Here is a 26,705-nt window from a genome sequence, read left to right on the forward strand (position 1 = left end):
TAGTAGGTACCTTACCCCCTCCTCTACCCTACCAGCTACGACACCTGGCTAGTAGGTCCCTTACCCCCTCCTCTACCCCTACCAGCTACGACACCTGGCTAGTAGGTACCTTACCCCCTCCTCTACCCCTACCAGCTACGACACCTGGCTAGTAGGTACCTTACCCCCTCCTCTACCCCTACCAGCTACGACACCTGGCTAGTAGGTACCTTACCCCCTCCTCTACCCTACCAGCTACGACACCTGGCTAGTAGGTACCTTACCCCCTCCTCTACCCTACCAGCTACGACACCTGGCTAGTAGGTACCTTACCCCCCTCCTCTACCCCTACCAGCTACGACACCTGGCTAGTAGGTACCTTACCCCCATCCTCTACCCTACCAGCTACGACACCTGGCTAGTAGGTACTTTACCCCCCTCCTCCACCCTACCAGCTACGACACCTGGCTAGTAGGTACCTTACCTACTCCTCTACCCCTACCAGCTACTACACCTGGCTAGTAGGTACCTTACCCACCCCTACCAGCTACGACACCTGACTAGTAGGTACCTTACCCCCTCCTCTACCCTACCAGCTACGACACCTGGCTAGTAGGTACCTTACCCCCTCCTCTACCCCTACCAGCTACGACACCTGGCTAGAAGGTACCTTACCCCCTCCTCTATCCCTACCAGCTACGACACCTGGCTAGTAGGTACTTTACCCCTCCTCTACCCCTACCAGCTACGACACCTGGCTAGTAGGTACCTTACCCCCTCCTCTAACCCTACCAGCTACGACACCTGGCTAGTAGGTACCTTACCCCCTCCTCTACCCCTACCAGCTACGACACCTGGCTAGTAGGTACCTTACCCCCTCCTCTACCCTACCAGCTACGACACCTGGCTAGTAGGTACCTTACCCCCTCCTCTACCCCTACCAGCTACGACACCTGGCTAGTAGGTACCTTACCCCCTCCTCTACCCCTACCAGCTACGACACCTGGCTAGTAGGTACCTTACCCCCTCCTCTAACCCTACCAGCTACGACACCTGGCTAGTAGGTACCTTACCCCTCCTCTACCCCTACCAGCTACGACACCTGGCTAGTAGGTACCTTACCCCCTCCTCTACTCCTACCAGCTACGACACCTGGCTAGTAGGTACCTTACCCCTCCTCTACCCCTACCAGCTACGACACCTGGCTAGTAGGTACCTTACCCCCTCCTCTACCCTACCAGCTACGACACCTGGCTAGTAGGTACCTTACCCCCTCCTCTACCCCTACCAGCTACGACACCTGGCTAGTAGGTACCTTACCCCCTCCTCCACCCCTACCAGCTACGACACCTGGCTAGTAGGTACCTTACCCCCTCCTCTACCCCTACCAGCTACGACACCTGGCTAGTAGGTACCTTACCCCCTCCTCTACCCTACCAGCTACGACACCTGGCTAGTAGGTACCTTACCCCCTCCTCTACCCCTACCAGCTACGACACCTGGCTAGTAGGTACCTTACCCCCTCCTCTATCCCTACCAGCTACGACACCTGGCTAGTAGGTACCTTACCCCCTCCTCTACCCTACCAGCTACGACACCTGGCTAGTAGGTACCTTACCCCCCTCCTCTATCCCCTACCAGCTACGACACCTGGCTAGTAGGTACCTTACCCCCCTCCTCTACCCTACCAGCTACGACACCTGGCTAGTAGGTACCTTACCCCCTCCTCTACCCTACCAGCTACGACACCTGGCTAGTAGGTACCTTACCCCCTCCTCTACTCTACCAGCTACGACACCTGGCTAGTAGGTACCTTACCCCCTCCTCTACCCCTACCAGCTACGACACCTGGCTAGTAGGTACCTTACCCCCTCCTCTACCCTACCAGCTACGACACCTGGCTAGTAGGTACCTTACCCCCTCCTCTACCCCTACCAGCTACGACACCTGGCTAGTAGGTACCTTACCCCCCTCCTCTACCCCTACCAGCTACGACACCTGGCTAGTAGGTACCTTACCCCCTCCTCTACCCTACCAGCTACGACACCTGGCTAGTAGGTACCTTACCCCCTCCTCTACCCCTACCAGCTACGACACCTGGCTAGTAGGTACCTTACCCCCTCCTCTACCCCTACCAGCTACGACACCTGGCTAGTAGGTACCTTACCCCCTCCTCTACCCTACCAGCTACGACACCTGGCTAGTAGGTACCTTACCCCCCTCCTCTATCCCTACCAGCTACGACACCTGGCTAGTAGGTACCTTACCCCCTCCTCTACCCCTACCAGCTACGACACCTGGCTAGTAGGTACCTTACCCCCTCCTCTACCCCTACCAGCTACGACACCTGGCTAGTAGGTCCCTTACCCCTCCTCTACCCCTACCAGCTACGACACCTGGCTAGTAGGTACCTTACCCCCTCCTCTATCCCTACCAGCTACGACACCTGGCTAGTAGGTACCTTACCCCCTCCTCTACCCCTACCAGCTACGACACCTGGCTAGTAGGTACCTTACCCCCTCCTCTACCCTACCAGCTACGACACCTGGCTAGTAGGTACCTTACCCCCTCCTCTACCCCTACCAGCTACGACACCTGGCTAGTAGGTACCTTACCCCCTCCTCTACCCCTACCAGCTACGACACCTGGCTAGTAGGTACCTTACCCCCTCCTCTACCCTACCAGCTACGACACCTGGCTAGTAGGTACCTTACCCCCTCCTCTACCCTACCAGCTACGACACCTGGCTAGTAGGTACCTTACCCCCTCCTCTACCCTACCAGCTACGACACCTGGCTAGTAGGTACCTTACCCCCTCCTCTACCCCTACCAGCTACGACACCTGGCTAGTAGGTACCTTACCCCCTCCTCTACCCTACCAGCTACGACACCTGGCTAGTAGGTACCTTACCCCCTCCTCTACCCTACCAGCTACGACACCTGGCTAGTAGGTCCCTTACCCCCTCCTCTACCCCTACCAGCTACGACACCTGGCTAGTAGGTACCTTACCCCTCTCCTCTACCCCTACCAGCTACGACACCTGGCTAGTAGGTACCTTACCCCCTCCTCTACCCCTACCAGCTACGACACCTGGCTAGTAGGTACCTTACCCCCTCCTCTACCCCTACCAGCTACGACACCTGGCTAGTAGGTACCTTACCCCCTCCTCTACCCTACCAGCTACGACACCTGGCTAGTAGGTACCTTACCCCCTCCTCTATCCCTACCAGCTACGACACCTGGCTAGTAGGTACCTTACCCCCTCCTCTATCCCTACCAGCTACGACACCTGGCTAGTAGGTACCTTACCCCCTCCTCTACCCCTACCAGCTACGACACCTGGCTAGTAGGTCCCTTACCCCTCCTCTACCCCTACCAGCTACGACACCTGGCTAGTAGGTACCTTACCCCCTCCTCTATCCCTACCAGCTACGACACCTGGCTAGTAGGTACCTTACCCCCCTCCTCTACCCCTACCAGCTACGACACCTGGCTAGTAGGTACCTTACCCCCTCCTCTACCCTACCAGCTACGACACCTGGCTAGTAGGTACCTTACCCCTCCTCTACCCCTACCAGCTACGACACCTGGCTAGTAGGTACCTTACCCCCTCCTCTACCCTACCAGCTATGACACCTGGCTAGTAGGTACCTTACCCCCTCCTCTACCCTACCAGCTACGACACCTGGCTAGTAGGTACCTTACCCCCTCCTCTACCCTACCAGCTACGACACCTGGCTAGTAGGTACCTTACCCCCTCCTCTACCCTACCAGCTACGACACCTGGCTAGTAGGTACCTTACCCCCCTCCTCTACCCCTACCAGCTACGACACCTGGCTAGTAGGTACCTTACCCCCTCCTCTACCCTACCAGCTACGACACCTGGCTAGTAGGTACCTTACCCCCTCCTCTACCCTACCAGCTACGACACCTGGCTAGTAGGTCCCTTACCCCCTCCTCTACCCTACCAGCTACGACACCTGGCTAGTAGGTACCTTACCCTCTCCTCTACCCCTACCAGCTACGACACCTGGCTAGTAGGTACCTTACCCCCTCCTCTACCCTACCAGGTACGACACCTGGCTAGTAGGTACCTTACCCCTCCTCTACCCTACCAGCTACGACACCTGGCTAGTAGGTACCTTACCCCCCTCCTCTACCCTACCAGCTACGACACCTGGCTAGTAGGTACCTTACCCCCTCCTCTACCCTACCAGCTACGACACCTGGCTAGTAGGTACCTTACCCCCTCCTCTACCCCTACCAGCTACGACACCTGGCTAGTAGGTACCTTACCCCCTCCTCTACCCTACCAGCTAGGACACCTGGCTAGTAGGTACCTTACCCCCTCCTCTACCCTACCAGCTACGACACCTGGCTAGTAGGTACCTTACCCCCTCCTCTACCCCTACCAGCTACGACACCTGGCTAGTAGGTACCTTACCCCCTCCTCTACCCCTACCAGCTACGACACCTGGCTAGTAGGTACCTTACCCCCTCCTCTACCCCTACCAGCTACGACACCTGGCTAGTAGGTACCTTACCCCCTCCTCTACCCTACCAGCTACGACACCTGGCTAGTAGGTCCCTTACCCCTCCTCTACCCTACCAGCTACGACACCTGGCTAGTAGGTCCCTTAGCCCCTCCTCTACCCCTACCAGCTACGACACCTGGCTAGTAGGTACCTTACCCCTCCTCTACCCCTACCAGCTACGACACCTGGCTAGTAGGTACCTTACCCCCCTCCTCTACCCTACCAGCTACGACACCTGGCTAGTAGGTCCCTTACCCCCTCCTCTACCCCTACCAGCTACGACACCTGGCTAGTAGGTACCTTACCCCCTCCTCTACCCTACCAGCTACGACACCTGGCTAGTAGGTACCTTACCCCCTCCTCTATCCCTACCAGCTACGACACCTGGCTAGTAGGTACCTTACCCCCCTCCTCTAACCCTACCAGCTACGACACCTGGCTAGTAGGTACCTTACCCCTCCTCTACCCTACCAGCTACGACACCTGGCTAGTAGGTACCTTACCCCCCTCCTCTACCCTACCAGCTACGACACCTGGCTAGTAGGTACCTTACCCCCCTCCTCTACCCCTACCAGCTACGACACCTGGCTAGTAGGTACCTTACCCCCCTCTACCCCTACCAGCTACGACACCTGGCTAGTAGGTACCTTACCCCCCTCTACCCCTACCAGCTACGACACCTGGCTAGTAGGTACCTTACCCCTCCTCTACCCTACCAGCTACGACACCTGGCTAGTAGGTACCTTACCCCCCTCCTCTATCCCTACCAGCTACGACACCTGGCTAGTAGGTACCTTACCCCCTCCTCTACTCTACCAGCTACGACACCTGGCTAGTAGGTACCTTACCCCCTCCTCTACCCTACCAGCTACGACACCTGGCTAGTAGGTACCTTACCCCCTCCTCTACCCTACCAGCTACGACACCTGGCTAGTAGGTACCTTACCCCTCCTCTACCCCTACCAGCTACGACACCTGGCTAGTAGGTACCTTACCCCCTCCTCTACCCTACCAGCTACGACACCTGGCTAGTAGGTCCCTTACCCCCCTCCTCTACCCCTACCAGCTACGACACCTGGCTAGTAGGTACCTTACCCCCTCCTCTACCCCTACCAGCTACGACACCTGGCTAGTAGGTACCTTACCCCTCCTCTACCCCTACCAGCTACGACACCTGGCTAGTAGGTACCTTACCCCTCCTCTACCCCTACCAGCTACGACACCTGGCTAGTAGGTACCTTACCCCCCTCCTCTACCCCTACCAGCTACGACACCTGGCTAGTAGGTACCTTACCCCCCTCCTCTACCCTACCAGCTACGACACCTGGCTAGTAGGTACCTTACCCCCTCCTCTATCCCTACCAGCTACGACACCTGGCTAGTAGGTACCTTACCCCTCCTCTACCCTACCAGCTACGACACCTGGCTAGTAGGTACCTTACCCCCTCCTCTACCCCTACCAGGTACGACACCTGGCTAGTAGGTACCTTACCCCCTCCTCTACCCTACCAGCTACGACACCTGGCTAGTAGGTACCTTACCCCCTCCTCTACCCCTACCAGCTACGACACCTGGCCCGTACCTACTAGCCATGCTCCATTCCAGCTCCGCTCACATGCTCTTGTCTCGCCCCACAGCTCCAGGACTGCACCCTGTTCCAGGGGGGGTTTTCCCAGTCCCCCCGGCCGCAGTCATCCTGATGAAGCTACTGCCACCACCCACCTGCTTCGTGGTCAGTACCAACACCCCACCACTCACTGTTGGTGACATTACAGTACCAACACCCCACCACTCACTGTTGGTGACATTACAGTACCAACACCCCACCACTCACTGTTGGTGACATCACTGTACCAACACCCCACCACTCACTGTTGGTGACATCACTGTACCAACACCCCACCACTCACTGTTGGTGACATTACAGTACCAACACCCCACCACTCACTGTTGGTGACATCACTGTACCAACACCCCACCACTCACTGTTGGTGACATCACTGTACCAACACCCCACCACTCACTGTTGGTGACATCACTGTACCAACACCCCACCACTCACTGTTGGTGACATCACTGTACCAACACCCCACCACTCACTGTTGGTGACATCACTGTACCAACACCCCACCACTCACTGTTGGTGACATCACTGTACCAACACCCCACCACTCACTGTTGGTGACATCACTGTACCAACACCCCACCACTCACTGTTGGTGACATCACTGTACCAACACCCCACCACTCACTGTTGGTGACATCACAGTACCAACACCCCACCACTCACTGTTGGTGACATCACTGTACCAACACCCCACCACTCACTGTTGGTGACATTACAGTACCAACACCCCACCACTCACTGTTGGTGACATCACTGTACCAACACCCCACCACTCACTGTTGGTGACATCACTGTACCAACACCCCACCACTCACTGTTGGTGACATTACAGTACCAACACCCCACCACTCACTGTCGGTGACATTACTGTACCAACACCCCACCACTCACTGTTGGTGACATCACTGTACCAACACCCCACCACTCACTGTTGGTGACATCATGTGGTTGTTGTGCTGATGTTGTGGTGTTTCTGCAGGGGCCCTTTGTGCAGGTGGATGAACTGATGGAGAGCTTCAGGAGATGTACACTACCAGAGAGTAAGTAGCTTTGAAACTGTCATATCACCAAGCTTCCCTTTAGATTTTCCTTTGCCTGAATAGCACACATAACGTTGATACATATCTCTCTCTCAGCTGTAGATGCAGCAGTAGAGTTGATAACAGGCAGGCAGCCTGATGCCAGCGGAGAAGGGAATGGCTCCATGGAGAACCATGCCATGACCAAGTCACTGAAGAGACCCAACGCAGACTCTGATGAAGAAGAGGACAAGGGCGCTGTGGCCCCACCCGTTCACGACATCTACCGCGCTCGCCAGCAGAAGAGGATCCGGTGAACACACACTCACTCAGACACACACACACTTGGGATGGACTCTGTACAGGAATGCAACCCATTACGTCAAACCTTTTAGGGCAAACAGACTCGTCTGAAGTTTGTCTGGAAGATTCTTTATATCCAACCATCGTTGGTCCCTCTACACACACCTGTTTGTTTTTTTGTTCTTGGTGTTTTTTTAACAGTTTTATTTTTTAAAGCTGGGTGACTAATACTGTACAAAGTTTTTAATTCAACCCTTAATTTGACACTCAGCTGTTTGGCCCTGTGAACCTCTGGTGATGGACAAATGGAATCGACCTGTTTTTCTAGTCAAATTGAGAGAACACATTTCCTTCCAATAAAAAGGGGAGAAAACAACCAAAACAAAGTGTCTCCTGTCTTGTTACTGAAATGATCACTTCTGTTCTTAGATTATTTTCAGATTATTTCAAGGATAATCATGTTTGAGGGGTAAAGTCTACAGTATATAACTTTGGCTGCGCACATTTAATAGTCACCACTAGGTTTCAGCATGGTGCTGTCTAGACCAGAGATTTCCAGCTGTGTGTATCAGTGCATCAGCAGTGGAGCCTGATAAAAGCAGTCTCCATCTATCTAATCATATTCCCTGCCTTGATGATGGGACCTGCTCAGTACCAGACCATCACAAGAACTCCCATCTGTCTGTTAGGGCTGAGATAGGTCTGCCTCTGGTCACCTCCACCAGCCTGTTATTAACTGAGTAACTCTGACTGATCTACGTACAGGTGCATTGTAGGCCGGTATCACACCCAGATCAGATCAGATCAGTCCAGGAACTGGCAAATCTAGGTGTCTTTAAAGGGCCCTATATTTGTCTTAACTGAATAGATTCTGGGAGAACATCCAAAGCGTAAGCGTGATGGCTAATGTGTTGGGACGGGAGAAGTTGGTTCATTGAGTTTAAAAATTGTGTTCTTCCTTCCGGTCCAAATCTCCACTGACCTCATTCCTCATGGGTTAAGGTTGTGGAAGAGAACATGTGGAGAGGGGACTGATTTAAATACCTGCTGCTATTTGCTGCTGACACAACCTCATATGTAACAATCCGATATGCACAGTAAACTAGCCAATCAAAAATAGTATTTTTGAACGTAGCTGTGTGTGTTGGTGCATTTCACATGGATACATACTAGAATACATCTTAATGGTGCATTGGCTGAACTCTCGTCATGTGGTTTGGAGGACAGGGGATTTTAATGTGGCCTAAGACACACTCAATAACATGCTTCCTAGAGGAAGTATTCCTGCTGTTCATTAAGGCAGGGTGTACATCAATATTTCTCCACCTTGCACACAATAGCTTCCACTACGGCTGATAATCAACTGAGAATGAGTTGTTTTGCAGCTCATTTACCCTGGGCTCTATTAAACCTATTCACAGTGACAAAGTCCTCTGAAGGAGAGATATCCATAACAGATCACAACACTAACGATGTGCCCTCCACACCATAATGTTGTCATATCATCTGGGCCTTTACCAGACACCTAGCCCCAAGTCATTCAGCCCTTTACCAGACACCTAGCCCCAAGTCGATCAGCCCTTTACCAGACACCTAGCCCCAAGTCATTCAGCCCTTTACCAGACACCTAGCCCCAAGTCGATCAGCCCTTTACCAGACACCTAGCCCCAAGTCAATCAGCCCTTTACCAGACACCTAGCCCCAAGTCAATCAGCCCTTTACCAGACACCTAGCCCCAAGTCATTCAGCCCTTTACCAGACACCTAGCCCCAAGTCGATCAGCCCTTTACCAGACACCTAGCCCCAAGTCAATCAGCCCTTTACCAGACACCTAGCCCCAAGTCAATCAGCCCTTTACCAGACACCTAGCCCCAAGTCAATCAGCCCTTTACCAGACACCTAGCCCCAAGTCATTCAGCCCTTTACCAGACACCTAGCCCCAAGTCATTCAGCCCTTTACCAGACACCTAGCCCCAAGTCAATCAGCCCTTTACCAGACACCTAGCCCCAAGTCGATCAGCCCTTTACCAGACACCTAGCCCCAAGTCAATCAGCCCTTTACCAGACATCTACTGTAGCCCCAAGTCATTCAGCCCTTTACCAGACACCTAGCCCCAAGTCAATCAGCCCTTTACCAGACACCTAGCCCCAAGTCATTCAGCCCTTTACCAGACACCTAGCCCCAAGTCGATCAGCCCTTTACCAGACACCTAGCCCCAAGTCAATCAGCCCTTTACCAGACATCTACTGTAGCCCCAAGTCGATCAGCCCTTTACCAGACACCTAGCCCCAAGTCATTCAGCCCTTTACCAGACACCTAGCCCCAAGTCGATCAGCCCTTTACCAGACACCTAGCCCCAAGTCGATCAGCCCTTTACCAGACACCTAGCCCCAAGTCGATCAGCCCTTTACCAGACACCTAGCCCCAAGTCAATCAGCCCTTTACCAGACACCTAGCCCCAAGTCAATCAGCCCTTTACCAGACACCTAGCCCCAAGTCAATCAGCCCTTTACCAGACACCTAGCCCCAAGTCGATCAGCCCTTTACCAGACACCTAGCCCCAAGTCATTCAGCCCTTTACCAGACACCTAGCCCCAAGTCGATCAGCCCTTTACCAGACACCTAACCCCAAGTCAATCAGCCCTTTACCAGACACCTAGCCCCAAGTCGATCAGCCCTTTACCAGACACCTAGCCCCAAGTCATTCAGCCCTTTACCAGACACCTAGCCCCAAGTCATTCAGCCCTTTACCAGACATCTACTGTAGCCCCAAGTCAATCAGCCCTTTACCAGACAACTACTGTAGCCCCAAGTCATTCAGCCCTTTACCAGACACCTAGCCCCAAGTCAATCAGCCCTTTACCAGACACCTAGCCCCAAGTCAATCAGCCCTTTACCAGACACCTAGCCCCAAGTCAATCAGCCCTTTACCAGACACCTAGCCCCAAGTCAATCAGCCCTTTACCAGACACCTAGCCCCAAGTCAATCAGCCCTTTACCAGACACCTAGCCCCAAGTCAATCAGCCCTTTACCAGACACCTAGCCCCAAGTCAATCAGCCCTTTACCAGACATCTACTGTAGCCCCAAGTCAATCAGCCCTTTACCAGACATCTGCTGTAGCCCCAAGTCAATCAGCCCTTTACCAGACATCTACTGTAGCCCCAAGTCAATCAATTTCAGATTGTGCTGTAGGTTAATAGTAGGGAGTTGCCCAACACCACTGTGTGAGAGAGCTCCTCCACTCCTCTCTCTCCACCACTCCTCTCTCTCCTCCACTCCTCTCTCTCCTCCACTCATCTCTCTCCTCCACTCCTCCACTCCTCTCTCTCCTCCACTCATCTCTCTCTCTCCTCCACTCCTCTCTCTCCACCACTCCTTCACTCCTCTCTCTCCTCCTCTCCTATACTCCTCTCTCCTCCTCTCCTCCACTCCTCTCTCTCTCATCCACTCCTCTCTCTCCACCACTCCTTCACTCCTCTCTCTCCTCCTCTCCTTCACTCTTCTCTCTCCTCCTCTCCTCTCTCTCCTTCACTCCTCTCTCTCCTCCACTCCTCTCTCTCCTTCACTCCTCTCTCTCCTCCACTCCTTTCTCTCCTCCACTCCTTTCTCTCCTCCTCTCCTCTCCTTCACTCCTCTCTCTCCTCTCTCCTCTCCTCCACTCCTCCACTGCTCTCTCCTCCACTCCTCTCCTTCACTCCTCCCTGTCCTCCTCTCTCCTCCACTCCTCTCTCCTCTCCTCCACTGCTCTCTCCTACACTCATCTCCTTCACTCCTCCCTGTCCTCCACTCTCCTCTCTCTAGTCTACATGCTTTCCCTTCCGTACATTAGTATGCTACCCCATCTGATTGGTTTTTACAAGAGTTTCTTTTGAAGTGACTGCTAGTTAGTCAAGTAAACAGAAGTGTCTGTGGGATATCCAGTCTCAAACAGGACTATAGATCCTCTATATCAGGATGTGCTGTGTAACCCGGGTGTCAAACACTGTAGCTACTGTGTGTCTCTGCTGTCTAATCAGACCCTTATATCAACTGGATTGTTATGCAGCATTCAGTATCTTAGTAGTTCCTAAACTGTTGGTTGGGACCCACTTATGGGTCATGGGAGGACTACGATTGTTTTGTTTGTTTTATTCATCTGTTGCTAGTTAATTCTTTAAAATTGGCCCAAAGAGCTCATTCCCACATCAATGTGTGGAATTCAGTAGCTTTATCAAGAGAGTATGAGACCAGGCCTCTTCCGCTGCTGCAAATCAGTCATGTTTCGAGACCTGAATATGACTCAAGTCAAAACCGGCAACAAGATTCTGTACTGGACTTTGAAGTATGTTTAAGTTTCTAAATATGTAAAGGTGAAGTGTTGTCGGGTTATGACGGGCATCTGTGAACAGACAAGACCATCCATTGAGATACCCTGAGTACTGTCTGTGAACAGACAAGACCATCCATTGAGATACCCTGAGTACTGTCTGTGAACAGACAAGACCATCCATTGAGATACCCTGAGTACTGTCTGTGAACAGACAAGACCATCCATTGAGATACCCTGAGTACTGTCTGTGAACAGACAAGACCATCCATTGAGATACCCTGAGTACTGTCTGTGAACAGACAAGACCATCCATTGAGATACCCTGAGTACTGTCTGTGAACAGACAAGACCATCCATTGAGATACCCTGAGTACTGTCTGTGAACAGACAAGACCATCCATTGAGATACCCTGAGTACTGTCTGTGAACAGACAAGACCATCCATTGAGATACCCTGAGTACTGTCTGTGAACAGACAAGACCATCCATTGAGATACCCTGAGTACTGTCTGTGAACAGACAAGACCATCCATTGAGATACCCTGAGTACTGTCTGTGAACAGACAAGACCATCCATTGAGATACCCTGAGTACTGTCTGTGAACAGACAAGACCATCCATTGAGATACCCTGAGTACTGTCTGTGAACAGACAAGACCATCCATTGAGATACCCTGAGTACTGTCTATGGGCTGGGAAGGTCTTGTCAGATTCTTCACTTCACTAGACACAGTGATGGACACCAACATTATATCCTTTCCTCAAAATCTGGTGAATATCCAATTTATAAAAGTAATATTTCAACAGCAGGTAACACAAGCATTGGTAAGTTAACCTAAATGAATACTGTGTGGACTGGGAATATCTTGTCAGATTCCTAATTTCACTAAGAATACTGATGACACAGACATTTTGCAGTTTTCCTAGAACTCTGGGTAATGACCAGTTCAGCCAGTAATATGTCTGCATGTGTAAATCCAGTTATTGGTAGCCTAAATGTACTTAGTGAGATGCGGTTAGGGACCCTGAAAACTGTGACAAGTACTTTCCTGATCTAGTAGGCTAAACTAGGCCATTAAGTCACATCAGTATCAGAGAACCTGTTAAACCAATTAGGCATCCCTATACTGATTGACAATCTTTCTCCTGAAGCCAAGTTGTTGCTGCCTTGACAAACAAGATTTTGACGTAGCGTTGGGGAATGCAGGCTAAGAAGTCTGTCTTCTCTGGGACAATATGGGATATGGAAACCCAGAGAATGAATGAGTCTAGGTCTGTAACTGTCAGCTGTTGAGTAACAATAGTCTCTCTATTGCTGAGGCAGCTACTCTGTTGGTTGAGCTGCAGAGACCAGAAAGACCGAGGGAGGGTATGAATATGGATATGAATATGAATTTCAATGAATGTTTACAACAGTGGGAAAAGAACTCACATTTGGACTCACATTTGGGATTTCAAATGTCCTCCGGCCTGATCTCAGTCTCTGGACATTGTTATACTTTGAATGATATTGTGTGAGCAAACCACATGACAGTGAGTGGTCTAGACCGGACGGCCTCACGTCAGCCTATTCTGAAGTCCTTCATCTTTATCCCCCACACCCTCATATTGTGTAACCACAGAGAAAGAATACATTCATTGAAACAGGATACGCAGAAGTTCTTGTGACCTTCTTCTCCCAAAGTGGCAGCAGACCCAGGTTTTTGTTGAGGAATGTAACACTAGAAGCCATGTGCATCTGTCACACAGAGTTCTCAATAACACTTTTCCTTCAGCCTGTTGCCATAGGAACCATATAAATGTAAAATAATATCTATTATATTTTGACAGACACTTGTAGTCTCTAAACGGTGTATTTAAATGATATTTCTGGGAAGTTGTCTAGGACTGTAATTTTCTGAATTTATTTCTGAACAAATTGCTGAATGTCCCAGTTGCACTGAAAGACAGGACAAATGGGTTAATTTCCTTCTGAGACGATCTTTACTTCATAAGGCTGACATCCAACTTGAGCACGAAATTCTGTTATCAAAATGTCATTAGAGATGATTGGCCCTGTGACAGCCAAAAGAATAGAATTCCACATTAACTTATAAAACCATTCTCACATTTTATTCAAGCTTTCACATTCAACTCTTCACATGAGTGAAGTAAATAAAATCTATTTGTACATTGCATTTTTACAACATTTACATCACCTTTGTCTTTTTTTTTTTTACAAATAATACATGAGTTATTTACTTAACTATCACCCTAGTTAGCTACAGATCATCACTTGACAATCTGCTTCCAAAGTACTGGACAAAGATCTCAGGATGCCCCTTGTAGAACTGTCCTAGCAAGCGTCTCTTCTCTTTGTTGGACAGTTTGGGGTTCTCGTGGATTGTCTTCAGTAGGGCCCATAGTTCCTCTTTGGTCGTCTTCTGTTTGCTCTCCACGTACGCTTTTCCATTGACTCGCCTGCAATATGTAGAGCCTGAGTGAAGAGAAAGATAGAGAGGGAATTACGTCTTCATTCACCACACAAAACACAGAAGGTAGGTAAAGCTTTGTGAGATATTAGTAAAGATAAACAGACAATCAAACAAAACAGACACCAAAAGCTCCCATACCTGTTAAGACTTGTGGGTCTTTCCCCTTCACAATGTTGGTCAGTCTATCGCTCACAAGTTTGTGCAATGACACTGGAATCTGAAAGGAGAGGATCATATAAGTTAAACCATGTGATCAGCGCTGCTTTCATCTGTTTAATCTCACACACACAACTGTGTGTTTACAAACTGTACTCACAGTTTGAGCTCGACTCCAATATTAAAGCTATCAGAGATATGGTAGCCTGGCTAGGCTCTAGCGTTGCAATTCTCTATCACGTCCTCTCTACCCTCACGCTACTGACATGTAGCCATTACACACTTTACACACATTACACACCAAAAAAGGGTTCCAAAAGGTTTCTTCGGCTGTCCCCATAGGAGAACCCTTTTTGGTTCCAGGTAGAACCCTCTGAGGAAAGGGCTCTACATTGAACACAAAATGTTTCTACCTGGAACCCAAAGGGTTCTACCTGGAACCAAGAAGGGTTCTTCAAAGGGTTCTCCTATGAGGCCAGCCAAAGAACCCTTTTAGGTTCTAGATAGCACCATTTTTTCTAAGAGTGTTCAGATCAGTGTCTTTCATGAAGTCCTATTCAAAGTCCATCCCACTGTTTGAGTAGTAAACAGTCTATTAACAGACTGAGTAGTAAACAGTCTATTAACAGATTGTTTGAGTAGTAAACAGTCTTAACAGACTGAGTAGTAAACAGTCTTAACAGACTGAGTAGTAAACAGTCTTTTAACAGACTGTTTGAGTAGTAAACAGTCTATTAACAGACTGTTTGAGTAGTAAACAGTCTATTAACAGACTGAGTAGTAAACAGTCTATTAACAGACTGAGTAGTAAAGTCTATTAACAGACTGAGTAGTAAACAGTCTATTAACAGACTGAGTAGTAAACAGTCTATTAACAGACTGAGTAGTAAACAGTCTATTAACAGACTGTTTGAGTCGTAAACAGTCTATTAACAGACTGTTTGAGTAGTAAACAGTCTATTAACAGACTGTTTGAGTAGTAAACAGTCTATTAACAGACAGTGTCAACAGTCTCAGCACACTGACCCAGTGGTTTTTAGTCTATATAGTTCAGACACAAGTGCAAAACATCATATTAATCCCCCACTTACCCACATGCGCACACACGCACGCTCACCCACACCTACCTGTTCCCCTATTCACACACACACACACACACACACGCACACGCACACACACACCTACCTGTTCCCCTATTCACACACACACATACACGCCTACCTGTTCACTTGTTCACACACAGTCTGATAAAAGATGAGTGCACACACACCTTGAAGACGTCACAGTGGTTTTCCACCATAAACAGCACCAGTAGGTCAACCTTCCCCTTGGCCAGTCTCACGCTGTAGACGATGGCACTAGAGAAAGACCTCTTCACCGCCATCCTGTTCTCTACCTGGAAAACAACACAACGTTCACGTCTACGTACATACACAATATAGAGAGTGGCTGCTAGATATGATCCTTGACCTCTTGGAGTAGTTTGGAACACACAAACACACACACACCCCTCACCTCTTTGTGCAGTTTGACCTCCTGTGGTTTGGCAGCGACAGCCATGAATCGCAGAAGTCTGCGTAGTTCCTCTTTACTGCGAGAGTCCTGTAGTTTCAGACACAGCTGTAGGGCCTCTAGAGCCTGCTCCCTCTTCCCATTCACTATGGACACACAGAGAGGACAGGATAGGTGTTAGCGTCCCTGACAGCCTGGGAGGAATCACAGGTGTGTGAATTCATGAGAGAGGATCTTAGCCAAACTAGTTGATTAACCAAGGTGTGGCTTCAGGGTCCTCGCTGAGAGTCAGCAGAGAAATCTGAATCCCCCCTTTCTGTCCCCAGTCATGACGTTTGGGCTTTCATGTACTGGTTTAATCAGCTGAATGAATCCTTTGCATAATACTTGTTATTAAAAAGTCTAAACCCATTTAGACAGGGGAAATGCCCCAGAGCACATTGACCATGTATATGGCTGTCTTACCCAGTAGTTCAGAGATGCTGGAGTGGATGTCGAAGACGTGGTTGCTGAGTAGTGGAGGGTGCTGTGTCTCTCCGTAGTGCTGGGCCAGGATCCCATACACCAGTCTCTTACACTGGCCCTGGTCCTCACCGCAGCGGGGCAGACCCCTGCTCACCTCAACCACCAAGTCATCTGGCAGGAACTCCAGACAGTCCACCGCCGCCGACAACCACTCATCAGCCCTGAGAGAGAGAGGGAGGGAGGAGATTATAAGTGATGGAGTAAATGAAACCAATCTAAAGAGGACAGAGAAGAAGAGAGAGAGATTAGAGAGAGAAAGAGAGAGAAATAAAGAGATCATAGAGAGAGGAGAGGAGATGAGAGTATTTTGCTTTTGTTTATTATCTATTTCACTTGCTTTGGCAATGTAAACATATGTTTCCCATGCCAATAAAGAGAGAGAGGGGAGAGGAGAGAGAAAGATCAGAGAGAAACAGACAGGTTCAATCAAGCTGCTCTTGACTTTCAGACAACCACAGCCCAGTGACTGCAGTCAGTTGGCCAGAGAGCCCTGCGGGCAGCATCAATACAGAGAGAGGCCCTCGCTGACACGCACACAAACACCAGCTCCATTACATACAGTGCCTTGTGAAAGTATTCGGCCCCCTTGAACTTTTCGACCTTTTGCCACATTTCAGGCTTCAAACATAAAGATATAAAACTGTAATTTTTTGTGAAGAATCAACAACAAGTGGGACACAATTATGAAGTGGAATGAAATTTATTGGATATTTCAAACTTTTTTAACAAATAAAAAACGGAAAAATTGTCCGTGCAAAATTATTCAGCCCCTTTACTTTCAGTGCAGCAAACTCTCTCCAGAAGTTCAGTGAGGATCTCTGAATGATCCAATGTTGACCTAAATGACTAATGATGATAAATAGAATCCACCTGTGTGTAATCAAGTCTCCGTATAAATGCACCTGCTCTGTGATAGTCTCAGAGGTCCGTTTAAAGCGCAGAGAGCATCATGAAGAACAAGGAACACACCAGGCAGGTCCGAGATACTGTTGTGGAGAAGTTTAAAGCCGGATTTGGATACAAAAAGATTTCCCAAGCTTTAAACATCCCAAGGAGCACCGTGCAAGCGATAATATTGAAATGGAAGGAGTATCAGACCACTGAAAATCTACGAAGACCCGGCCGTCCCTCTAAACTTTCAGCTCATACAAGGAGAAGACTGATCAGAGATGCAGCCAAGAGGCCCATGATCACTCTGGATGAACTGCAGAGATCTACAGCTGAGGTGGGAGACTCTGTCCATAGGACAACAATCAGTCGTATACTGCACAAATCTGGCCTTTATGGAAGAGTGGCAAGAAGAAAGCCATTTCTTAAAGATATCCATAAAAAATGTCGTTTAAAGTTTGCCACTAGCCACCTGGGAGACACACCAAACATGTGGAAGAAGGTGCTCTGGTCAGATGAAACCAAAATCGAACTTTTTGGCAACAATACAAAACGTTATGTTTGGCGTAAAAGCAACACAGCTCATCACCCTGAACTCACCATCCCCACTGTCAAACATGGTGGTGGCAGCATCATGGTTTGGGCCTGCTTTTCTTCAGCTGGGGCAGGGAAGATGGTTAAAATTGATGGGAAGATGGATGGAGCCAAATACAGGACCATTCTGGAAGAAAACCTGATGGAGTCTGCAAAAGACCTGAGACTGGGACGGAGATTTGTCTTCCAACAAGACAATGATCCAAACCATAAAGCAAAATCTACAATGGAATGGTTCACAAATAAACATATCCAGGTGTTAGAATGGCCAAGTCAAAGTCCAGACCTGAATCCAATCGAGAATCTGTGGAAAGAACTGAAAACTGCTGTTCACAAACGCTCTCCATCCAACCTCACTGAGCTCGAGCTGTTTTGCAAGGAGGAATGGGCAAAAATGTCAGTCTCTCGATGTGCAAAACTGATAGAGACATACCCCAAGCGACTTACAGCTGTAATCACAGCAAAAGGTGGCACTACAAAGTATTAACTTAAGGGGGCTGAATAATTTTGCACGCCCAATTTTTCAGTTTTTTATTTGTTAAAAAAGTTTGAAATATCCAATAAATTTCGTTCCACTTCATGATTGTGTCCCACTTGTTGTTGATTCTTCACAAAAAATTACAGTTTTATATCTTTATGTTTGAAGCCTGAAATGTGGCAAAAGGTCGAAAAGTTCAAGGTGGCCGAATACTTTCGCAAGGCACTGTAACACTGCCCTGCTGTGACAGAGGCTACGCTAGGCGTCTGGCTGCAACATGTTGAAAGGCTGGACATACAGTACACACGCCAACCAAAGCCTAACAAGACTACCGGCCACACATTTCTGCCCAGTCAGATAAATATGTAGACTATGATTCACAGGGAGTGGGAGAGAATGGAGATGTCACTTTATTAGAGACAGGCCTTCTTTGATCAAAATCGGATGCTATATGTATAACACGAAAGTTATTGAATGTGCTCAGCAAGCTTTAACTGTAGCTAGGCAGTCAATCAGCCTTATGCCTGTGAATGTCCTTTCACTGTCCTTACCTATGCCTGGAACAAACAATTAAATGGAAGAGGGTGGGGGGATGAGGAAGGATAGAGAGAGGGAGAGAAGTAGTAGAAATAGGACTAGTAGTAGTAATAGTAGGACTAATATTAGTAGTAGTAGTAGTAGTAGTAGTAGTAGGACTAATATTAGTAGTAGTAGTAGTAGTAGGACTAATATTAGTAGTAGTAGTAGGACTAATATTATTATTATTAGCAGTAGGACTAATAGTGGTAGTAGTAGTAGTACTAATTATAGCAGTAGTAGTAGTAGAAGGACTAGTAGTAGTACTAGTAGGATTAGTAGTAGTAGTAGGACTAGTAGTAGTCGTAGAAGTATGACTAGCAGTGGTAGGACTACTAGTAGTAGAAGAGTAGTATAACTAGTAGTAGTAGTAATAGTAGTAGTAATAGTAGTAGTAGAAGTAGGACTAGTAGTAATAGGACTACTAGTAGTAGAAGAGTAGTATAACTAGTAGTAGTAGTAATAGTAGTAGTAATAGTAGTAGTAGAAGTAGGACTAGTAGAAGTAGGACTAGTAGTAATAGGACTACTAGTAGTAGTAGTAGAAGTAGGACTAGTAGTAGTAATAGTAGTAGTAGTAGAACTAATAGAAGTAGTAGGACTAATAGTAGTAGTATAACTAGTAGAAGAGTAGTATAACTAGTAGTAGGACTAGTAGAAGTAGGACTAGTAATAATATGACTACTAGTAGTAGTAGTAGTAGTAATAGTAGTAGTAGTAGTAGTAGTAGAACTAATAGTAGTAGTAGGACTAGTAGTAGTAGTAGTATATCTAATAGTAGTAGTAGGACTAATAGTAGTAGTATAACTAGTAGTAGTAATAGTAGTAGTAGTAGAACTAATAGTAGTAGTAGGACTAATAGTAGTAGTAGGACTAATAGTAGTAGTAGTAGTAGTAGTAGTAGTAGTAGGACTAATAGTAGTAGTAGTAGAAGTAGGACTAGTAGTAGGACTAGTAGAAGCAGTAGGACTAGTAGTAGGAATAGTAGTAGTAGGAGTAGAAGTAGGACTAGTAGTAGGACTAGTAGTAGTAGTAGTAGTAGTAGTAGAAGTAGGACTAGTAGTAGTAGGACTAGTAGTAGGACTAGTAGTAGGACTAGTAGAAGTAGTTGGACTTGTAGTAGGACTAGTAGTAGGAGTAGTAGAGGTAGGACTAGTAGTAGGACTAGTAGAAGTAGGACTCGTAGTAGGACTCGTAGTAGGACTAGTAGAAGTAGGACTAGTAGAAGTAGTAGGACTAGTAGAAGTAGGACTAGTAGAAGGACTAGTAGTAGGACTAGTAGAAGTAGTAGTAGAAGTAGGACTAGTAGTAGTAGTAGTAGTAGTAGAAGTAGAACTAGTAGTAGTAGTAGTAGAAGTAGGACTAGTAGTAGCAGTAGGACTAATAGTAGTAGTAGGACTAGTAGTAGTAGAAGTAGGACTAATAGTAGTTGTAGTAGTAGAAGTAGGACTAGTAGTAGGACTAGTAGTAGTAGAATTAGTAGTAGGAGTAATGTTAGAAGTAGGACTAGTAGTAGTAGTAGGGCTAGTAGTATTAGGACTAGTAGTAGTAGGACTAGTAGAAGTATGACTAGTAGTAGGACTAGTAGAAGTAGGACTAGTAGAAGTAGTAGTAGAAGTAGGACTAGTAGTAGTAGGACAAGTAGGACTAGTAGTAGCAGTAAGACTAATAGTAGTAGTAGGACTAGTAGTAGTAGTAGGACTAATAGCAGTAGTAGTAGTAGTAGTAGAAGTAGGACTAGTAGTAGCAGTAGCACTAATAGTAGTAGTAGTAGTAGTAGTAGTAGGACTAGTAGTAGTAGTAGAAGTAGGACTAATAGTAGTTGTAGTAGTAGTAGTAGTAGTAGTAGGACTAATAGTAGTAGTAGTAGGACTAATAGTAGTAGTAGGACAAATAGTAGTAGTAGTAGTAGAAGGAGGATTAGTAGTAGTAGTAGTTGGACTAGTAGTAGTAGGACTAGTAGTAGAACTAATAGTAGTAGTAGGACTAGTCGTAGTAGAAGTAGGACTAGTAGTAGTAGTAGCAGGATTAATAGTAGTAGTAGAACTAATAGTAGTAGTAGGACTAGTAGTAGTAGTAGTAGGACTAGTAGTAGGACTAATAGTAGTAGTAGTATTTGTAATAGTAGTAGTAGTAGGACTAATAGTAGTAGTATAACTAATAGTAGTAGTAGTAGTAGGACTAATAGTAGTAGTAGTATTTGTAATAGTAGTAGTAGTAGTAGTAGGACTAATAGTAGTAGTATAACTAATAGTAGTAGTAGGACTAATAGTAGTAGTAGTAGTAGTAGGACTAATAGTAGTAATATAACTAATAGTAGTAGTAGGTCTAATAGTAGTAGTAGTAGTAGGACTAATGTTAGAAGTAGGACTAGCAGTAGGACTAATAGTAGTAGTAGAACTAATAGTAGTAGTAGTAGGACTAATAGTAGTAATAGTAGTAGCAGTAGTTGTCGGACTAATAGTAGTAGTAAGACTAATAGTAGTAGTAGTAGGACTAGTAGTAGTAATGTTAGAAGTAGGACTAGCAGTATGACTAATAGTAGTAGCAGTAGTTGTAGGACTAATAGTAGTAATAGTAGTAGCAGTAGTTGTAGGACTAATAGTAGTAGTAAGACTAATAGTAGTAGTAGTAGTAGTAGTAGTAGTAGGACTAATAATAGTAGTAGAACTAATAGTAGTAGTAGGACTAGTAGTAGTAGTAGTAGTAGGAGACGTACTGTGCTTCGCTGAAGGCCTTCAGGACTTCTCTGTCCAGGTAGCTGGATGTGTAGAGCAGGTCTGGGTCACTGTCCATGCTGTGTAGAGGGGGCCTGGGCCGCTCCTCTCCCTCCAACAGACTCTCCAGAAGGGGGAGGTCTATCAGCTGTAGCAGCCTGAACACCGTCTGCTGGCGCCACACCTCGCCCACCACTGAGGAAAACAGGAAGACAAGTCACTATAAGGGCCACTTTACCACACATACACACATCCAAAGTAACAAACACACACTGATAATCATTCAGGGACACATGCCAACATATATTTTCTATGGACACTTACACTGCTGTGAGAGGCCGAGGATGATCATCTGTGGGGTGATGGTTGAGGTGATGTTGAGGTTCTCCAACACGTCCTCTAGTGATTTGTCTGTTTTGACCGGAGAGTGGTTGTTGGAGTACTGGTCCTCTTTACTGAGGACAAACATATTGAGAGAAATCAGTGGACATGATTGGGCCAATCACAGACCTGTTATTACTGGAATTCAAAGTAGCATTTAGAAAATAGTATTTTTCAATCACAGGTGACCAGAATATCTCTACTTAGTGAAAGATGATTTGGTGGGAAAACACATTTAGCAAAACAAATACTCTCTACCAATTTCCTTCCACACTCCTCTTTGGCTTTTGATAGAATCAGTACATTTGACATTTTAAACGCTGTACTTGGTGCAATCATACTTTGCCTCAAGAGTGAGCTTGGTGTGTTTTTATATAAAACTCCTTGGGAGCACAGTTCACCTAAACGTGTGGCTCTGACTTTACAATAACACCCTGTCTCTATCTCTATCTCTATACTCTCTCTCTATCTCTATACTCTCTCTCTATCTCTATACTCTCTCTCTATCTCTATACTCTCTCTCTATCTCTATACTCTCTCTCTATCTCTATACTCTCTCTCTATCTCTCTATCTCTATACTCTCTATCTCTATACTCTCTATCTATCTCTATACTCTCTCTCTATCTCTATACTCTCTATCTCTATACTCTCTCTCTATCTCTATACTATCTCTCTCTATACTCTCTATCTCTATACTCTCTCTCTATCTCTATACTCTCTCTCTCTCTCTATACTCTCTCTCTATCTCTATACTCTCTCTCTCTACTCTCTTTCTCTACTCTCTTTCTCTCTCTACTCTCTCTCTCTCTCTACTCTACTCAATTCATTTAAATTCAAATCAAGGGGCTTTATTGGCATGGGAAACATATGTTAACATTGCCAAAGCAAGTGAGGTAGATAATATACAAAAGTGAAATAAACAATAAAGATTAACAGTAAACATTACACTCACAGAAGTCCAAAAGAATAAAGACATTATAAATGTCATATTATCTATATATACTTTGTTGTAACAATGCACAAATGGTTAAAGTATAAAAGGGAAAATAAATAAGCATAAATATGGGTTGTATTTACAATGGTGTTTGTTCTTCACTGGTTGACCTTTTCTTGTGGCAGCAGGTCACAAATCTTGCTGCTGTGATGGCACAATGTGGTATTTCACCCAGTGGATATGGGATGTTATCAAAATCAGGTTTGTTTTCGATTTCTTTGTGGATCTGTGTAATCTGAGGGAAATATGTCTCTCTAATATGGTCATACATTGGGCAGGAGGTTAGGAAGTGCAGCTCAGTTTCCACCTCATTTTGTGGGCAGTGTGCACATAGCCTGTCTTCTCTTGAGTGCCAGGTCTGCCTACGGCGGCCTTTCTCAATAGCAAGGCTATGATCACTGAGTGTGTACATAGTCAAAACTTTCCTTAAGTTTGGGTCAGTCACAGTGGTCAGGTATTCTGCCACTGTGTACTCTCTGTTGAGGGCCAAATAGCATTCTAGTTTCTCTGTTTGTGTTGTTGTTCATTCTTTCCAATGTGTCAAGTAATTATCTTTTTGTTTTCTCATGATTTGGTTGGGTATAATTGTGTTGCTGTCCTGGGGCTCTATGGGGTGTGTTTGTGAACAGAGCCCCAGGACCAGCTTGCTTAGGGGTCTCTTCTCCAGGTTCATCTCTCTGTTGGTGATGGCTTTGTTATGGAAGGTTTGGGAATCACTTCCTTTTAGGTGGTTGTAGAATTTAACGGCTCTTTTCTGGATTTTGATAATTAGCGGGTATCGGCCTAATTCTGCTCTGCATGCATTATTTGGTGTTCTACGTTGTACACTGAGTATATTTTTTGCAGAATTCTGCATAAAGAGTCTCAATTTGGTGTTTGTCCCATTTTGTAAATTCTTGGTTGGTGAGCAACCTCACAACCATAAAGGGCAATGGGTTCTATAACTGATTCAAGTATTTTTTGCCAGATCCTAATTGGTATGTTGAATTTTATGTTCCTTTTGATGCCATAGGCCCTTCTTGCCTTGTCTCTCAGATCGTTCACAGCTTTGTGGAAGTTACCTGTGGCGCTGTGTGTTTTTTGCCAATTTTAAGCGCACACTTGTTGTTTGTGTACATGGATTTTATAATGTCGTATGTTTTTCCTCCAACACCACTTTCCATCAATTTGTATAGCAGACCCTCATGCCAAATTGAGGCTTTTTTGAAATCAACAAAGCATGAGAAGACTTTGCCTTTGTTTTGGTTCGTTTGTTTGTCAATTAAGGTGTGGGGGGTGAATACGTGGTCTGTCGTACGATCATTTGGTAAAAAGCCAATTTGACATTTGCTCAGTACATTGTTTTCACTGAGGAGATGTACGAGAATGCTGTTAATGATAATGCAGAGGATTTTCCCAAGGTTGCTGTTGACGCATATCCCACGGTAGTTATTGGGGTCAAATTTGTCTTCACTTTTGTGGATTGGGGTGATCAGTCCTTGGTTCTAAATATTTGGGAAGATGCCAGAGCTAAGGATGATGTTAAAGAGTTTTAGTATATCCAAATGGAATGTGTTGTCTGTATATTTGATCATTTCATTGAGGATACCATCAACACCACAGGCCTTTTGGGTTGGATGGTTTTTATTTTGTCCTGTAGTTCATTCGATGGGTGGGTTCTGGTAGTCTTTAATAGTTGATTCTAAGATTTGTATTTGATCATGTATATGTTTTTGCTGTTTGTTCTTTGTTATGGAGTCAAAAAGATTAGAGAAGGGGTTTATCCATACATCTCCATTTTGGATAGATAATTCTTTGTGTTGTTGTTTGTTTAGAGTTTTCCAATTACCCCAGAAGTGGTTAGAGTCTATGGATTCTTAAATTACATTAAGCTGATTTCTTACGTGCTGTTCCTTCTTTTTCCATAGTGTATTTCTGTATTGTTTTAGTGATTCACCATAGTGAAGGCGTAGACTCAGGTTTTCTGGGTCTCTATGTTTTTGGTTGGACAGGTTTCTCAATTTCTTTCTAAGATTTTTGCATTCTTCATCAAACCATTTGTCATTGTTGTTCATTTTCTTTGGTTTACTATTTGAGATTTTTAGATTTGATAAGCTGAGAAGTCAAATATACTGTTAAGATTTTCTACTGCTAAGTTTACACCTTCACTATTACAGTGGAACGTTTTGTCCAGGAAGTTGTCCAAAAGGGATTGAATTTGTTGTTGCCTAATTGTTGTTTGGTAGGTTTCCACACTACATTCCTTCCCTCTATAGCATTTCTTAATATTACTCAGTTCCTTTGGTTTTGATGCCTCATGACTGAGTATTGCTCTGTTCAAGTAGAGTGTGATTTTGCTGTGATCTGATAGGAGTGTCAGTGGGTTGACTGTGAACGCTCTGAGAGACTCTGGGTTGAAGTCAGTGATAAAGTAGTCTACAATACTACTGCCAAGAGATGAGCTATAGGTGTACCTACCATAGGAGTCCCACTCTCTACTCTCTCTCTCTCTCTCTCTTCACTCTCTCTACTCTCTCTCTACACTCTCTCTACTATCTCTCTCGCTACTATCTCTCTACTCTCTCTCTCTACTATCTCTCTCTCTCTTCACTCTCTCTACTCTCTCTCTCTTTCTCTCTACTCTCTCTCTCTCTTTCTTTCTCTACTATCTCTCTCCCTCTCTTTACTCTCTCTCTACTCTCTCTCTACTCTCTCTCTCTCTCCTCTCTACTCTCTCTCTACTCTCTACCTATTCTCTCTCTCTCTCTCTCTCTCTCTCTATATATATATATACTCACTCTACTCTCTCTCTCTCCTCTCTACTCTCTCTCTACTCTCTACCTATTCTCTCTCTCTCTCTCTCTCTCTATATATATATATATACTCACTCTACTCTCTCTCTCTCTCTCTCTCTCTATATATATATATATACTCACTCTACTCTCTCTCTACTCTCTCTCTCTCTCTCTCTCTCTCTCTCTCTCTCTCTATATATATATACTCACTCTACTCTCTCTCTCTCTCTCTCTCTCTCTCTCTCTCTCTCTCTCTCTCTCTCTCTCTCTCTCTCTCTCTCTCTCTCTCTCTCTCTCTCTCTCTCTCTCTCTCTCCACTCTTTCATCTCAGTGAAACAGATTGAAGGCAGCAGGTTTTCATGGGTACAGTACTGAGCTGTCACTCAGGACCACTTCACATGGTTAGTGGGAGACCAGAGAGCCACCATGGCCAATGGCCATATGATATTATCATCACACCACTTCAGTTCTCCTGTTGATCTCAGTGCAGATCTCAGTCCTCTACACTCTAGTTTCCTTAAGTCATTCTTTACAAAAAAATTACAGTTTCATGTAGAATAGCTACTTAATGTTCTATACTCTTAAAGACAGAAGAGAGACACATAGCATCCACAACAGAGACTGAAAGCATTGACATAAACTCTTTATGTCTGCCCTTCCCAGAATAATGACCAACGGTGCCAAATCTGCAGGCTCTGTGACAAGTTCTCTAAACCCATAATCACTTACAGAGCTCTGAGTCAAACCATACAGTCCCTGTCTCACTGCCTAACAAGGAGCTCTCTAACCGAGTGTCTAACTGTGTGTTTGGGTAGAGAGAGAAAATACCTGTTCTTTTATACAGAGCCAAAAATCATAG

General features: G+C 46.2%; 2 protein-coding genes across 4 annotated transcripts in view; one reads left to right on the forward strand and one right to left on the reverse strand.

The window, feature by feature from the left end:
• LOC106587796 (cleavage stimulation factor subunit 3) overlaps positions 1-7,851 on the forward strand; it is a 52,002-nt gene extending 44,151 nt beyond the window's left edge. Inside the window, exons 18-20 of the mRNA XM_045708269.1 lie at positions 6,154-6,248; positions 7,123-7,183; positions 7,280-7,851. Coding sequence (XP_045564225.1) covers positions 6,154-6,248; positions 7,123-7,183; positions 7,280-7,479 — 356 coding nt within the window. The 3' untranslated portion in view covers positions 7,480-7,851. The remainder of the gene's footprint in view (positions 1-6,153; positions 6,249-7,122; positions 7,184-7,279) is intronic.
• Positions 7,852-13,867: 6,016 nt separating this feature from the next.
• The window catches only part of LOC106587614 (DEP domain-containing protein 7), a 27,487-nt gene continuing 14,649 nt past the window's right edge, over positions 13,868-26,705 (reverse strand). For all 3 annotated transcript variants that reach the window (XM_045708696.1, XM_045708694.1, XM_045708695.1), the window contains exons 3-9: positions 22,021-22,151; positions 21,699-21,891; positions 16,385-16,605; positions 15,923-16,065; positions 15,678-15,803; positions 14,390-14,468; positions 13,868-14,253 (exon numbers count right to left, since the gene is read on the reverse strand). In XM_045708696.1, coding sequence (XP_045564652.1) covers positions 14,039-14,253; positions 14,390-14,468; positions 15,678-15,803; positions 15,923-16,065; positions 16,385-16,605; positions 21,699-21,891; positions 22,021-22,151 — 1,108 coding nt within the window. In that variant the 3' untranslated portion in view covers positions 13,868-14,038. The remainder of the gene's footprint in view (positions 14,254-14,389; positions 14,469-15,677; positions 15,804-15,922; positions 16,066-16,384; positions 16,606-21,698; positions 21,892-22,020; positions 22,152-26,705) is intronic.

This window comes from Salmo salar, chromosome ssa26, assembly GCF_905237065.1.
Source record: "Salmo salar chromosome ssa26, Ssal_v3.1, whole genome shotgun sequence".
NCBI classification, from domain to species: domain Eukaryota; kingdom Metazoa; phylum Chordata; class Actinopteri; order Salmoniformes; family Salmonidae; genus Salmo; species Salmo salar.